The sequence below is a fragment of the Mesitornis unicolor genome, unplaced genomic scaffold (assembly GCF_000695765.1).
Source record: "Mesitornis unicolor isolate BGI_N332 unplaced genomic scaffold, ASM69576v1 scaffold9229, whole genome shotgun sequence".
NCBI classification, from domain to species: domain Eukaryota; kingdom Metazoa; phylum Chordata; class Aves; order Mesitornithiformes; family Mesitornithidae; genus Mesitornis; species Mesitornis unicolor.
Window position 1 is genome coordinate 1 of NW_010209203.1, and position 15,866 is coordinate 15,866.

General features: G+C 46.2%; 1 protein-coding gene across 1 annotated transcript; it reads left to right on the forward strand.

Moving 5' to 3' along the window:
* Window positions 1-5: 5 nt before the first annotated feature.
* On the forward strand, window positions 6-15,441 carry VCP (valosin containing protein; the record flags this gene model as incomplete). The annotated part of the gene is made up of 15 exons (XM_010192799.1): window positions 6-22; window positions 2,138-2,280; window positions 3,293-3,423; window positions 5,128-5,259; window positions 5,689-5,791; window positions 7,594-7,727; window positions 7,982-8,117; window positions 9,110-9,222; window positions 9,858-10,022; window positions 10,133-10,255; window positions 11,353-11,565; window positions 12,794-13,102; window positions 14,007-14,162; window positions 14,474-14,628; window positions 14,992-15,441. Coding segments are annotated over 15 exons (2,136 nt in total), but the record flags the coding sequence as incomplete, so codon positions are not given.
* Window positions 15,442-15,866: the final 425 nt, after the last annotated feature.

A 15,866-nucleotide genomic window follows, 5' to 3' on the forward strand; every position in this document is an offset into this window, starting at 1 on the left:
TGCGCCTGGGTGATGTGATCAGGTGAGGACTTGTTTGCGAACCCTTGTCTGTGGATCCATGGGTTGCCTAAATAATTTGTACACTGGCTCTTAATCGATTGAGTTGGTAGCAGAGACAGGATTTGCAGGAGCTAGATATTCTTACGTCTTCCAGAGGAGATCGCAGAAATGTTTTCAAGACCAAGGATCTCAATTTATTTTTGTGTGTTTCTGGCTGTATGCATATTCAAGTAAGAACTAAAAAATTATGCCAAAGATTCTTGAAGTCTCTTCAGTATCTTTATGAGCTCACATCCTGTAATTAAATTGAGTCATTCACTGTTGTCACAGTTATCTTCCCAAATTTACACTGTCAGGTGCACTTGCAGATTTTTCTTGTCTAAGTTTTCAGTGTTCACAGTGTTAACTATGGAAGGCATTGAGCCACATTGTAATTGATCTCCTAGTATCTGAGTCGCCCTCTGGCAAAGAGAAGTTAAAACTTGCTAGAAGTGAGTGACAGAACCATGATGCAGTCAGATATCAGGATTAAAAATCCCCAAAGGATGTTTATACTCCAGATTTTTATTTTTTTTTTTAAATTAGGAGTGCTTAAAAGGTGTTGCAGAGATTCTGTTGTGCAATGCTCACAGAAAGCAGTGGGAAAGCATTGAAATGTGGATCTCAGTTTACAGGAGACAAGTTCTGTTCTGTGATGGCAGTGGGAGGGGAGCATGTGAGCATTTCTTAAATATAAAAATGCTAGTTTGCAGGCTTAAATATGAAAGTATTCATTCTCCTGAGCATCTTCCTAGTCTGGAATATCCTACATGTTCTAGGAAAATTGGATCCTGGTTTCTGACACTAGACTTCCTGGGGGGGGTCACACCTGGAATAATCTTTAAATCCAAAATATGTTTCATATAAACTTTGTGGAGCAAAGGAATGAGGCTGTTCCACCCATCTTTCTACCACTAAAAACCGCAAGTTTTAAATGCCCAAGCAGTTGGAACAGAACAGTGCCTTGAGCCAGTCTGTGGATTTATAAAAAGGTCAATCCTTACCTTAACCTGACATGAGGTTACTGCTGGAGTTGTTTCTAGTGTGACAGTTCAGCCTGTGCTCTCCCCTTCTGTGCTGGGGCTGTGTCTGTAGCGATTCTCAGCCTTCCAAATGCGTTACCAGTTGTCTTCGCTTTGTTGTGAGAGAGTGATCACATCTCTTACCCTCAAGAGTTTTTCTTGCTGATCTTCAACTGCTTATTGTGTTACTTTCTGTGGCCTGGTTTTTGCTAAAATCCAGATTCACGTGCTGATTGCTTTCTGCTTGTGGTCTGTCAGCTGTTTTCCTTCTGAGGCAGTCCATCTTTGCGTTTACTCTTTCTCCATCCTCTCTGTAAAGCATGTGGTAAAAGAGTCTATTGAGAGTCTCTAACAAAATTCACATTTGAGAAGTTGTGCTCCCAGCTGCAGTTCCACATAGGCTTTTCTTAGCTGGCAAAGCCAGTTTGAGCGTTCTGCCACAGCTTGATACTCTGAGCTATCACTACAGTAGGCTGTTGTCCTACACTGCAAAATAACTGTAGTAGAAAGGGAGGACTTCAGACTTTAACCTAAATGTCAGCCTCTATAAAGTGGGACTGACAGACACCTGGCTGTGAGCTGGTTATCCCTGGTTGGTACTGTGAGAGCCTTTGCTCGGGATCAGGGTTTGTCCATATCGGGAGCTCTGCTCTCTGTAGTTAGAGAGAGGAACAAAGAGCTTCCCCTTACAGCTCGTTCAGTGGTAGCTCGTTGTCAAAACAGTAGTTAACTTGTGACTCTCACAGGTCTTTAGGCTGCGTTAGTAACTTGTGAATGTACTTTGGGGATAGTGAGGGTGGGTACAGAAGAGCAAGGGGGTAGGAAGAAAATATGAAACTCCCTTGGATAGGGCTGAGGAGTGAAGGAAAGTGTGTGCTGTGAAGAATAGCTCCTGATGGGCATGATTTTTGCCTTGCCAGCATTGAAATGTTCTTACACAGATGGAAAGTCTCATCAGTGCTTTGGAGGGTCCTTTTTGGCATTCGTACTGGCCTGGGAAGGGGCATCACTGCCTTTTCCGGACTCAGCTGTGAGTCCACCATGATGTGGCTAACTGGGGTTTTCTTCTGTTGCAGCATCCAGCCTTGCCCGGATGTGAAATACGGCAAACGCATCCATGTGCTGCCAATAGATGACACAGTAGAAGGGATCACGGGGAATCTGTTTGAGGTCTATCTCAAGCCGTACTTCCTGGAAGCATACAGACCCATTAGGAAAGGTAATAGAGCCTGCTACTGAAGTTCTGATGGCAGCAAGTGTGAGTCCTGTGCCTGGATAAAGAGAATTTCTAGAAGCTTGCACAGATCTCTGCGAGGAATTAGACTGGTATCTCTAGAGTGAGATTCTGCTTGTGCCGATTTAATTTTTTCCTAATCTTCAGAAGAAAATGTGATTGTTGCTGCTGGCTGGCAGAGCAGCTTGATAGTTCTCCTGTGGTTTTTTGCTATGTGAGATTGGAGAGTGTCATAAAAAGTTCAGGTAGACCACAGGATAAAATCTCATTAAATTAAGTTGCAGCCATCTGATGGAATTGGGGAATTGCCCACATATTAATCAACTGGTTGGATAGACCAGCTGGCACCCTGACTAAATTAACTTTTTCAGAGTAATTTAATTAATAACTGGGAGAGTGCTTAGGAAACCAAATTCACTTTTAGAGTTGTGCGGGTAGCGCTTCTGCTGGAAGAAACAGTTCCTAATACCGTGTAAACACAAGCTGAAGTTATCCAGCTTCTGTAGCACAGTTCAGCCAGGAGTCATAGTGCAGTGAGATATATTACTCTGCTTCTGGAGACAACCAGTTGTAGCTAGTAACAACTTGTTGCAGTTACAACTAGCAACAACTATAATAACTTCCAAAAGAATTTTTTATTAAGTTAGGCCTTTTTGCCCATTTTAGAAATGTTAAATTGAAACTGAGTGAAAAAGAAATGTGATGCCTTGCCTTTGTGTTTTGTATTTAGGCACAGTATTCTTTTCTATTGTTTGCTGGTTTTGTTTGTATGTTACTGGATGAAATTTGAGAACTTTAACTGCTGTGGATCTAAATGGTGCTGAGGTGGTCACAGTGCATACAGTTCTGGAGTTCAAAATGCCGAGAAGCGTTAAAAGCACCAGCAGTGTACGCCTGTGTAACCCACTTCATTGCTGTCTGAGGCTGCTCGTAGTACAAGGGCTGACGTTTTGCAGACCTCGGTTGCAGCAGGCTGCTGAAATGTGGGGTTTTACAGGTGACATCTTCTTGGTGCGTGGAGGGATGCGTGCAGTGGAGTTCAAAGTGGTGGAGACAGATCCAAGCCCGTACTGCATAGTGGCTCCAGACACGGTGATCCATTGTGAAGGAGAGCCCATCAAACGAGAGGTGAGCAAAATCCTGCCGTGCAGTTCTCCTGCTGCATTCCCTCTTTGACAGTCCTTGAGAGCAGCAGTGTTTGCAGTTCCTGTTTTGGCATTTTGTGTATTGAATGTAATGGTTAGAAACTCCAGCTTCAGGAGATGAGCTGCTGCTGAGGGTAGTCAGAGAAATGTACTTCCAGTGTCCTTCCTCATACACTGAGATAGCACCAATGCTTAGGTTTGCTGATGAGATGCCATAGCTTGGGAGCAGCTGGTTTTGCATCTGCTTCCAGATATCTCATGCTGGACTTGGATGCATCTTTTAATTCCAAAGTTCCTTTGACCCATAGCAGGGAGAGCTTACAAAGTTGTTAAATTTCATGCCACCTGAAAAGAAAGCAATTACTGCTTTTTCAGTGAGAAATCTGAAATCTCAAAATGGTTGATTAAAAAAAATAAAAATAAAAAATCCCCAGTCCCTTAAGGTGCTCCCCCTTGAGCATCCCAAGCTTGAGGCAGCCTGAGTGACTTGCCTGTCAGGTCTTGGCCACCTGACTGTTAGAGAGTAGGAAATCTGTAGAAGCAGAGAAATGAGCTAAAGCAGTTGTATACTTCATAAGGTAAGTCCCTGCAAACTGGAGTGTGTACTGGCTTGTAGTTACCCGCCTTCCAAAAATCCATGTCTATGTGACACTTTTGAGACTGTTTGGGCACCCCATGAGTCCAGTTTGGGCTCTTCAGGACACAGTAGAGACAGATAAGAGCAAGTTCAGCCAAGGCCACCAAAATGATAAGGAGCTGGAGATCAGAATGAATTAGGAGAGGCTGGGAGAGTGGAATGATGCAGCCTGGAGAAGAGAAGGCAAAGGGGCTGACTGGCTGGCAACTTTGTGAATGAAAGTGGTAGATGACCAGTCTCTTGTGAGAGCTGTGCCCAGGGACAGGACTGGAGGCAATGGCATAAGCTGGACCAAAAGAAATTCCTGGTAGATACTAGTAGAAAAGGATTACTGCAACCCTGGAGCAGGGCACAGAGGGTGTGAGAATCTCCAAACCTGGATACCTTCAGTTCTTGATAGGGCCAGACTGAGTGATCTGCTTGCAGGATGTGTTTCCCATCTGTGGGTTTTGGACTGAGCCCCTCTGAAGATTCCAGGCTGTGTTTAATTATTTTAGTTTGGCCTAGTGTTACAGATAACTAAGGCCAGTAAAGATTTGGACAGCCAAATGCAAGGATGCTATAGAGATAAACTGATAGAGTTGATTGCCATTGATCTTATCCACATTTCTGGATCTTAACGTTTTCTGTTAATCTGTGTCAGTCCCAAAAGAAAACTGCATCTGAAAGCTGTATGAGATATCACTTACAGTTTAAGGAATAAGTATACTTTATAGTGAGCTTTGTTGTCTCACGGCTGTCTTTGTTAGCCACATCAGAAGGTTACAGAGCTTGTTTTGTGCCAGAATCTGTAGGGAACCTGGCAGCAGAGACTGTTTTTGGAGAGGGCGTGCTTCAGTGAGGTACGTGCAGGCAATTCCCTTTGTATGTCAGGGAAGACAGCTAAGAAGAGGTTGTAGAAGACAGCAGAAAGACTTGAAAGTGAGAATCTTGAGATAGCAAGGAGATATGGTTATGAGGAAAAATCCAGATTCCTGGCTTCTGTAGGCTCAGCGGTGTTCTTGAACTATAGTTTTCACTCAGATGTTTAATATATTTCCTTCCGGATAGGATGAAGAGGAGTCACTGAATGAAGTGGGCTATGATGACATTGGTGGGTGCCGGAAACAGCTGGCCCAAATCAAAGAGATGGTGGAACTTCCCCTCCGACACCCTGCGCTCTTCAAGGCCATAGGAGTGAAGGTATGTGCCCATGTGCACTGGGTGGATGAGTGGGCTTGCCCTTGCAGGTGACTCTTGATGTCAGAGCTTTATGAGGCATTTGTTGGAGAGAATATTTCATGGTTGTTTTGGGTTGGGGTTTTTTTTTTAATTTTTTAATGCTGGTGTTAGGAAAGTATTTTCTTACATGTTTGGTCACAGATTAAAGTACTGGCAACTTGTAAAGTGAAGTGATGCTTTGAATCAGTGCTGTCAGTTACTGGCAAGGTTTTTGTTTGTGTGTCATGCAAAGTAGGAGGGGTGTTGATGGCAATGGTGGGATGACAGCCGTTGACTGCGCTTGCATCACAGTTTCGGACTGGCTTTGTCAGATGCTTACAATTTCACTGTGAAGCTACTTAGACATTCAGATATGAGCTCACTTCCTAAGTCCGTTGCCTTTGTCTGCAGCCTCCACGTGGGATCCTGCTGTACGGTCCTCCTGGCACTGGTAAAACACTGATTGCCCGAGCAGTGGCCAACGAAACTGGGGCTTTCTTCTTCCTGATCAACGGTGAGTGTTGTGGCTGCTTTGGCCCTGGATCTCTACTGCGTGCTTATTCCTCCATCTTATGGTAATGAATGGTGTTAACAAGGCTTGTAGAGCCACGTTGTCTGCCTGACATCCTTCCTTACCGCTTTGAAGCATGCCTCTGGGGATGCTTGGAGGCCATTCGTGTGGAAGCGTCTGTCGTGGCACTTTACTTAAACTTGATTGTATTGTAGCAGGGTGGTTGGAAGGCAGCTTTGCAAAGCAAGGAGTTGGAGTCTGCCTGACTGGGTGTTCATTCATGGTGGTGAGGGCAGAGCTGGGAGTGAAGTGGTGAGATTATTCGAAGAACGTGGGTGCAGGAGACTTCCTTCTATTACTGCCACTGTCTTCCATTCAGAAAAAAAGCTGGTGTGCTGTGGGTTTCTCTTTCCCCTGAAGTAAAGCACAAGACGTGTTCTGTTTCACCTGACATTAACTGGGAGGAACTTTCCTGAAAGCTCTAATGAGTACCTTGGAACATAGCTACAAGTGACAGAACCTCCTGTTGATAAGCCTCACCTGAAGCAGTTCGGTTGTTTACTGGTTTTTGTCCAGTAAGGACTAAATTCTAAATTTTCCGTGTTTTTCTTTTCCCATTTTACAGTCAATGTTGGAATAACTGAATGTTTTTACTTAAGGAGCTCTGTGTTTCTTCCCTGATTTCAATCACATAGACCTGTGAAGGTGATAGCAAAGGAGTGTGTAGCACAATATAGCAGTGACCAGCAGTAGGGAAATGATTTGCTTCATATCTCAAGATATCAGATGTAAATGAGCTGGTTTTAACCATATGTCGTTCCTGTCATATACTTCCTAAAGTGTGTGGAAGCTGTCACTGCATGCTAATGAGCCAGCCATTTCTTTAGACACTTGTACTTCTATTGCATAATAAAAATAACATTGTCAGAGTCAGTGGTGTGTTCTCTGTCTACTGGTCCCAAGCTGAGCTGCAGGCAGTGTTGTAGGCAGAGCTGGTATGAGCTGGTGGGTTACCTGTAATGAAACACTCCTAGTACCTGCTCGCACCACTGGCTCTGCAGCTGCCACGCCTCAGTCAGCCAGCAGCTTTGCACTCCTGAGGGTCAGGTTTCTTTTGCTTGGATCTTTTAAAGCATACATTCTCTTTGTTACCACTCCCATCAGCACAATGGAAGAATCTGTAAAAACAATAAATCTGTAAGCCTACACTAGGGTTCAGCATTTGTAGATCTCAGGGAAATGCTGCCCTTCTGGGATTGAGGTGCTTTAGTGTTTTTATTTATTTGAGAGGGGATGGGATCTGGGTTTTTGGTTTTGGTTTGGTTTGGGTTTTTTTTAACTAATTTCTAGGATCTTACAGAGGTGAATGTGTACATGTGTAATGTAGGTTAAAGACAGCTTCAGTGTCTTGCAGCTTTTTCCTTCCCTACCCTGATAATACATCACCATGTAATTTGATTGCTTCCCTTGCAAGCTAGGACTGGCATTAGCAGTGTGTGATGGCACATTACAGAGAAGCTCACGAAGTGTGAAATAGGGTAAGGAAAGAGACAGCTAAAGGTAGCTCATTGACTAGTGCTGCATTCCGTTAGAGTAAACTGAAGACACCAGAATAATGATAGAAAGTAATTCTGCATGCTGTTCTTGCCTGTTCAGCTGCAAATTTAGTGAACTCGGTTGATAGTATTTGCTTTAGCTTGAAGTATAGATTCTCCCATGTGAATGTTGTACTAAAAAAAAATCAGCTGCATGCCTTGGGGCTAGCTCCATCTCATCTGGGTGTCACAGTACTGCTGTTTTTTCAGGTCCTGAGATCATGAGCAAGCTGGCTGGTGAGTCTGAGAGCAACCTGAGGAAAGCCTTTGAGGAAGCAGAGAAGAACGCTCCTGCCATAATCTTCATTGATGAACTGGATGCCATTGCTCCTAAGAGAGAGAAGGTATGGAAAGTCTGTAGAAGGTGAAGAAGTACGTCCTTTTTGGTGACAACTGGCATGAATCTCTGCCTTTAACTACAGGACAAAGCAGTATTTAGCTTAATTCCTCATTTCAGTTGGACGTGAGAAGAACCAGATACAGTTCACAATGTTTCTTAACAGCTCACAGCTGTTGTACCTGTCTGCTCTGGTACCGTACTAGTTCCTGTGCTGTGTTTTAGGCTTTTTGGTCTAACCACTGCTTTCTGTCTCCGTAGACACATGGAGAGGTGGAACGTCGCATAGTGTCTCAGCTGTTGACTCTTATGGATGGACTGAAACAGAGAGCACATGTGATCGTTATGGCAGCTACCAACAGACCGAACAGCATTGACCCTGCACTCAGGCGATTTGGTAACCATGACTGCAGTCTCTTTTTTGGGTGTCATGGACTTTGTTACAGGCCATGCTTCAGGGGCCTTAGAATGATTGAGCAGAAATTAATACTAAACGTCTCCTCTGTGTTACATAAACTATGGACTTGTCTCCAACTGCTTGTCCAAAAGTAATTTCTAGGTTTCCAGCCTTTGGTATAATTTTTCCAGAAAAATACTTTGAAGCAGAAAAGTGTGCTAGCCTCTGTTAGGTGAAGCTATTCCAGGACACACTGAAGGAGTAAATGCTTAAGGAGATGTTCATGCCTTAGGTTTCAGAAGGCTCTGAATTGTCTGATTTCTCTTTCTTCTGTTGATGAGGAGTCCAGTAGTTTCTGAGACTCAGGTTTTTAAAACTGTGCAGTATGACTGAATGTCTGGTATATGAGCAGTTGGTAAAGTCACCAGTCAAGTGTGCAGGGGAAAATGGCCTCTTAAATGTGTACCAGGGCATTTGAATGCACAGCTATGGCTAGAGGCAAATGATAGGCGTATGTACCTTAGTTAATATTGCAGTAGTACCCGCAAAAAAATTGCAGCAATTCATGTTTTTTTGCCACTTGGGTACTGCTATGAAAGTTCTGAAAAATTAAGGCTCTCGGTATTTGCAGACTCTTGTGCTGAGGGCTCAAAGGTAGAAGTAGAAAAAATGTCTCACACTATGTTGGTTCAGGGAAGCATATTTTCCTAAAAATGATGCTCAGAAGAAGTTACTAAACTAGCAATCCTCCATATCGTATCATCATGAACTCCAGTTAATACAGTCTCACTTTCCCTAAATGGTCAAAGCCTTTCCTCCTTATCTGATCTAATGCTGCTGCTGTGCATAGATGCTGCAAAGAAACCCAAAGCTCTGGCATTTTCTGAAATTGTATGTGTGGCTTGTCATCATATTCAGTCAGAGGAAGGCAGCAACTGCAGCTCCTCTAGTTTGCAGAATCAGCAGCCCAACATATGTTTTGTACTCCCCAGGTCGTTTTGACAGGGAGGTAGATATTGGTATCCCTGATGCCACCGGGCGCCTGGAGATCCTGCAGATCCACACAAAAAATATGAAGCTGGCTGATGATGTGGATCTGGAACAGGTGAGTAGCGCGCTATTAGCAAAGCTTGTCTCTGCAGACAGACGTTCACAATGCTCTGTTCTGTAGCGGAAGATTTATTAAGGCTTGATCACATACATGTAGTTGCTCATTTAGAAGAGCATGGAACTGTGTGAATTTGTGATCTCTGGGCTTCCTTCTGGCTAGCTTACTCTAGTGACCATAAATCCTCACTCAGTAGTTAAGAATGGCATGGCTCAGTGAAACAAACATTTATCAATCCAGTCTGGAAGTGCCTTGCCACTGTCTTCTTGGGTTTGTTTGTTGTGGCATTCTCCTTAAAAGTAAAGTGAGCCTGAAACAGCTTACACAGAGCTGGGTGAGCATTGTGGTGACACTGGACAGTTCTCTGTCCTGAATGAAGAACTGCAGTCCTCTGGGTTATCTTTGCACACCATCTGAATTCCAGTTGCAGCTTTGATGTCATGTAGAAGTGAAACAGTGGTGTGTTTGCCTGTTAAATATGTGGTAGCACTTGTCTTGAATCCTCAGCAAAGAGCTGATGTTCTGTCCTCCAGAATTTTGTTGCAGCTCCCAGGGAGTGACCAGAGCGTGCATTGCCCTTGCAGAGTGCTTGCTTGTATCCCTGTGAGTCATAGTCAGTGCTCTACTTTCAGGTGGCAAACGAGACCCATGGCCATGTTGGTGCTGACTTAGCTGCTCTTTGCTCAGAAGCTGCTCTTCAGGCTATCAGAAAGAAGATGGATCTCATAGACCTAGAAGATGAAACCATCGATGCTGAAGTGATGAACTCGCTGGCTGTGACCATGGATGACTTCAGGGTAATGCAGGAGTGCCTCTCTTTCTTTTGGGTGTAATGCCTAATTGCTTATCAGAAGCAAGTGAACATAATGTGTTAGAATTCACAAAATTACATTTCTTTTAACAATAGTGGGCTCTGAGTCAGAGCAACCCTTCTGCTCTTCGGGAGACTGTGGTGGAGGTGCCACAAGTTACCTGGGAAGATATTGGTGGTCTAGAGGATGTGAAGAGAGAACTCCAGGAGCTTGTACAGGTAAGGATTTCCAACAGATTTTTGCCTAGTCAGCTTGAAAAATAATTAGAATAAGATCTAGAACTTCCTCATACTCCCATTTGGCCTGTGAACAGGGTAGATGCAGAGGTTTTTATGGTGTTTGCTTGTAATGGGCTAAAAATACCATGCTGTTCTGTCTTGGTGAAGTTGGAGTGGAAGGTGCTGGGAAGCAGCATCAGGCTTTCCTCAGCTGATGCTACAGTGTCATCTTGGGTGGGTGTTGTGCTACATGCAGAAACAGCAGCAGTTCTGCTTCTTTCAAGTGGAGACCAGCAGTGGGACTGCTGCTGGGAATCCTCCTAGGTGGTGGCTTTACGTGCCAAAAAGTGAATGAAGATTCTCATGCAGAGAGCCTCCGAAGGGCTTTCCGTCAGTGTTAGCTCAGGGACAAGTGAGAACTAATTGTGAAGCCTTCTATGAAGGCAAAACTGGGACATAAAGTCTGGAATGGTGTGTGGAAACTCCTGGTGGCTGCATTGGGATGGTTTGGGTTTGATACCTTCCTCTTCTCATCTGGTACTGTGGAATCATCCTGGCTATGAATAAAATAACCTAATTTTCAGTCTAATTTTCTGATGTTAAAATCATTGCCTGTCTCTGACCTCGTTGCTGAGGATAAATGCTCACATCAGACACCCTGACTGTCTCTGGAGAGCAGAATGAATAGGTTAGATAATGAACTGTTCCCTTTTGCTTCTGCAGGGCAGAGTGAAGTGGGGGTTAAGTGCACTGGAAAATTACCTGAAGTGGTACTTAGTTCTTAGAGGTAAATAGGTTGTTTAAGGCAGCTTTGCAATTTAGTTGTGGCTGTTTCAAACCAGTGTCCCTGTGAAAACTCCAGTGGCACTGAGCAGGCAGGTTCTTGTGTTTAATCCACCGGAAATCTCAGGTAGTATTTCTGGTAGGAAGAGAAACAAAACTGATGTAGTCAAAGACATCCCTGCCCATGGCAGAGGGTTTGGACTAGATGATCTTTGAAGGCCCCTTCCCACCCCAACTATTCTGTGATTCTAAGGTACAGACCCATTCTGGCTTGTCACAACAGATTTTTGTTTGTTTGTTTTGTTCTCCATCAGTATCCTGTGGAGCACCCAGACAAGTTCCTCAAATTTGGCATGACCCCATCAAAAGGGGTTCTTTTCTATGGGCCACCTGGTTGTGGTAAGACACTGCTGGCCAAAGCCATTGCCAACGAATGCCAGGCAAACTTCATTTCCATCAAGGGGCCGGAGTTGCTCACCATGTGGTTTGGCGAGTCTGAAGCCAACGTGCGCGAGATCTTTGACAAGGTAAGTGTTTCTTCTGTTCCTTGTGCTGTGTTTGTGCTGAGGTGCCTCCAGAACTTTGCATCCACTGCGTCTGTCTTACTGGCCTGGTTCTTTTTTGTGTATTTTCTGTTTTCCACACTTGCACTGAGAGCAGGGGCTGCTTTTCTGATGCTAGGGAATTCATCCTCCTCAGCAACATAACTATTTAAACTTTTCACTGGCTGCAGTTCGTGTCCCTTGTTAACAGGATGATAAATGCCCCAGTGCCTCAGCAGTGACGCTGGTGTTAGGAAGGCATAGATATCTCCACATCCTGAAAACTGACTTTGAGACCTCATTCGCCATCTACAGATTTGCAAATGGGTTCTTGTGTTGCAGTATTCATGGCTTAGAAAGGACCTCACTCCTGTTGCCCAGTTTCCCTGTAGATAGTGCAAGCCCCCTGTCCCAGAAGGTATCTGCATGGATTATCCAGGGAATCCACCCTCTTGTGGTCAGGAAAGGTGCTGAAAGAGCCAAGTTGGATGGAGAGTCAGAAAAGATCAGGCTGGGAGGGAGCCTCAGAGGCCACACAGTGCAGCTTTTTGTCTGGAGAAAGGAGATAACTTGGAAATTTGATTGGGTTGCTCGGTCACTCATGTTCTGATATGTGCGGAGTGCAGAGTCTCTGACCTCTCTGGGCTTTTGTGCTGGTGTTTGAGCTCTCTTGCTGTGAATATTGTTTTTTCCTTATTTCCAGCTGTAGTTTTCTTTGCACCCAGTTGTGCCAGTGGTCTTTCGTCCTTTCACTGCACCGCTTGAAGAAAGATCTGGCTCCCTTTTTCCTGCAGCTACCCATTAGGTAGCTGAAGTCAACGATTTGATTTCCCCCTTCCACTGGATATCTCACCTACTGATATTCTAGTGCCTGAATAACCCGTTGACATTGCCAAATCTTGCAGGGAGAGTTCTAGTCCAGGCAAATTGGCTCCAGCTTTCCCTCTAGGCATTGGAGTTACCACCTTTCTGCCTGGTTCACAGTGCTCCCAGCTTTGGGGAAATTCAGGTTGTTCTTCAGGAGAATTTAAATAAGAGTTTGCATGGCAAGAGAACCATTCAGGAGGAGCTCCTCCGAGCTCTGCTTGCAGCAGCAGTGCTCTGGTAACTCCTCTGAGCTGCTGTAATGGTAGGGTAGGCTCAGCGTGCAATCAGTGTGCTCCTCACTGGGTGGTGTTAACATGGAGCAATTGCTTCTGTTTGCTTTTTGCAGGCCCGCCAAGCAGCCCCATGCGTGCTCTTCTTTGATGAGCTGGACTCCATCGCCAAGGCTCGAGGTGGGAATATCGGCGATGGTGGTGGTGCTGCTGACCGCGTCATCAACCAGATCCTGACAGAGATGGACGGCATGTCCACCAAGAAGAACGTCTTCATCATCGGTGCCACCAACAGGCCGGACATCATCGACCCAGCCATCTTGCGCCCCGGCCGCCTGGATCAACTCATCTACATCCCCCTGCCTGACGAGAAGTCCCGGGTTGCTATTCTTAAGGCCAACCTTAGGAAATCACCAGTTGCCAAGGTAGTATCCGCACCATGACTCTGTCTGACTCGGGTTTGCGGTGTGCTGCTTGTGCACCTCACAAGCTGGGAACCCAGCAGAGGACTGGTGACTGCTCCACACAGTACAGAGCTGGGAAACCTTCAGTGCCTGAAGGATGGAAGTGAAGAGGTAGGGGGAGGCTTGAGCTCCAAGGTGAGGTAATAACGAAACTAGGTGTTGGTGTAAGCAGGTCTTTGTCATGTAGTGGGGTTCTGCCCACGGTGCGGGAACAGGAAAGCCTGTTATGGCAAACTGGAAAAGGTTCTTGTACTCTGAAAGAAAGGTAAATGTAGAACACGGGGGTGGGAAATTAAAATTGAAGAGGAAGCATTACAGTTAATTGTTGCCAAACTCTATCATAGGCAAGAGCTATGTCCCTTGCCTGAAGAGCAGGCAATAACACAACTGGTAGTTAATCAGAGAAAAGCAGATGCCAGGTGACAGCTCAAGCTTTTTTATGCTGAGCTTACCTTTTTAGGCACTGCTGGGAAGAAAAGCTTCAGAGGAGGTTGTGGTACTACCCACTCAGTTGAGAGGAAAGGGGATGATGACGTTTGGTTGTCTTAGTCTTCCTGTGCCCCATCTCCATTTCCAGTCTGACAGTGTTTCATTTGACTCCTAATGCTGAGACCTGAGCAAATCGTACCCTAAATACTCAAGTGCCACTTATGGCCACTTCATGGCTTCTTGCTGGGTGTGTGGGGAGTGTTGCCTGCCTTTGTGTGTGGATAACTTTTCCCAAAAACAAGAGCTGTAACAGGTGATCTTTTCAAAATTGGACCAAGTTAAGGCAGCACCTTGGTCCAGTGGGATCTAAAGACAACTATTTGTTACCTGAGGGTGTAAGGTGTTAAGGAGAGGCTTCTCTTGTATTTTTCACTAGGATGTTGACCTGGATTTCCTAGCCAAGATGACCAATGGCTTTTCGGGGGCCGACCTGACAGAAATTTGCCAGCGTGCCTGCAAACTGGCCATCCGTGAATCCATTGAGAGTGAGATCAGGCGAGAACGTGAGAGGCAGACCAACCCGTCTGCCATGGTGAGTCTGAGCTTTCCCTGTGAGAGGTGATGTACTCGTCTGTGATCTTCAGGTGGGCACGAGGAGGCTCTCGGCAGAGAGCGTGGAGCTGGAGCACTTTGTTCTCATCTGGTGGGAAGTCAAGGCCCTCCTGGGGTTGTCTCATGGTTAGGATGGCTCAGAAGGCCCCTGCTGCAGCCCTGACTTGTGGTCTGCAGCAGCACCCCCCTCCAGCCCCTGCCTTGGCGGACATTGGAGCATCCTGGCCTGGGTGAGGGCTGCTGGCCTGCGTAGCTCGGGCATGCAGCTCACCTGGGCCCTCTGTCCTGCAGGAGGTGGAGGAGGACGACCCCGTTCCCGAGATACGGAGAGATCACTTTGAGGAAGCCATGCGCTTTGCTCGCCGCTCTGTCAGCGACAACGACATCAGGAAATACGAGATGTTTGCACAGACTCTACAGCAGAGCCGTGGTTTTGGCAGCTTCAGGTAACAGTGGAGGGCGGGGAGGAAGGCAGCGTGGCCCAGCTGGCCCCAGAGCGGAGCACCAAGGCTGCTCCTGCTGGTTTGTGGGTAACAAACCCGTCTTCCACCACAATCTCCCATTTCCCCCAGCATGTAGGGCAGCTAGCGTGCGACGTGGTGGGTGTAGGCTGTTGTAGCTGCTCTGTTGGTGCTCCTGAAGGCCATCAGCCCTTCTTCCTTTAACACCAGCAGCGGCTGTGTGAGCCTCTTGCATGACTTGCACCCTGCCTGTGCTGGGGTGTCGCTGTGGAGGGAGGGGTTGGTGCTGAGCTGTGAGGAGGCTTTTGAACAGCGTCTGTTCTCTCCGCTCTGTACTGCGGCACGCAGGTTCCCGTCAGGCAACCAGGGCGGTGCTGGTCCCAGCCAAGGCACAGGAGGCGGCAGCGGTGGCAACGTGTACAGCGAAGACAACGACGACGATCTCTACGGTTAACTCACTGTCCTCGGTGGACCAAACTCCCGAGTCAGGCCACGTTGTACAGGGAAAAATCCAATGTTCAATGGACTCTCGGCTTCTTCATTCCTCAGTCAGACCAGTGTAGCTGCACGTCAGACTTTGTACAGGGGATGTTTTCTGCAAACACGAATCCAGACCGTTGTTCAGTTGGGAGGCAGACAGTGAATTAACAAGGAGGGGATCCGACTTAATTTCTGAGAAATTTCTGTTTTAGTTTATGTGGCAGAATCAGCAGCTTTAGCAAAGGGTACAACGCCAGCCTGTATTAAAAAAAAAGAAGAAAAATAATAAAAAAAATAATAAAAATCCCACAAAACCCTTACCAGGCCCTGGTGGTTCCTTTGTGTGGTGCTGGCGCCATCTGTAACCCTGTGTCTCGGGTGCTGTCCCTGCACTCCCCGCTCTGGTGGAGTCCATCTGTGGGCACTGCCCCGGGTTCCTCTTCATTCTCGACATCTCATAGCTCACGTTAACAGAAGAAACTGGTTTAGCAGTGTCCCCCTCTGCACTGGCTCATTAGGAAGCACCAACCAGGGGAGCCTGGCAGCAGGTTATCTGGTGTGGCTTCTCCAGCGCTGGCCATGAGCTGCTGCATCTCCTGCTGCTTGGGTTCCCCTGTAGCAAAGGACCTCTCCAGCGATCCCTGTCCTGAGGGCAGGCACGATTGAGCTCTTGGGCTGCCCCTGGGGTTTGTGCTGCAGCGTGATACTGATACGGTTGGGGAAGAGGGGAGCTTCAGCACATT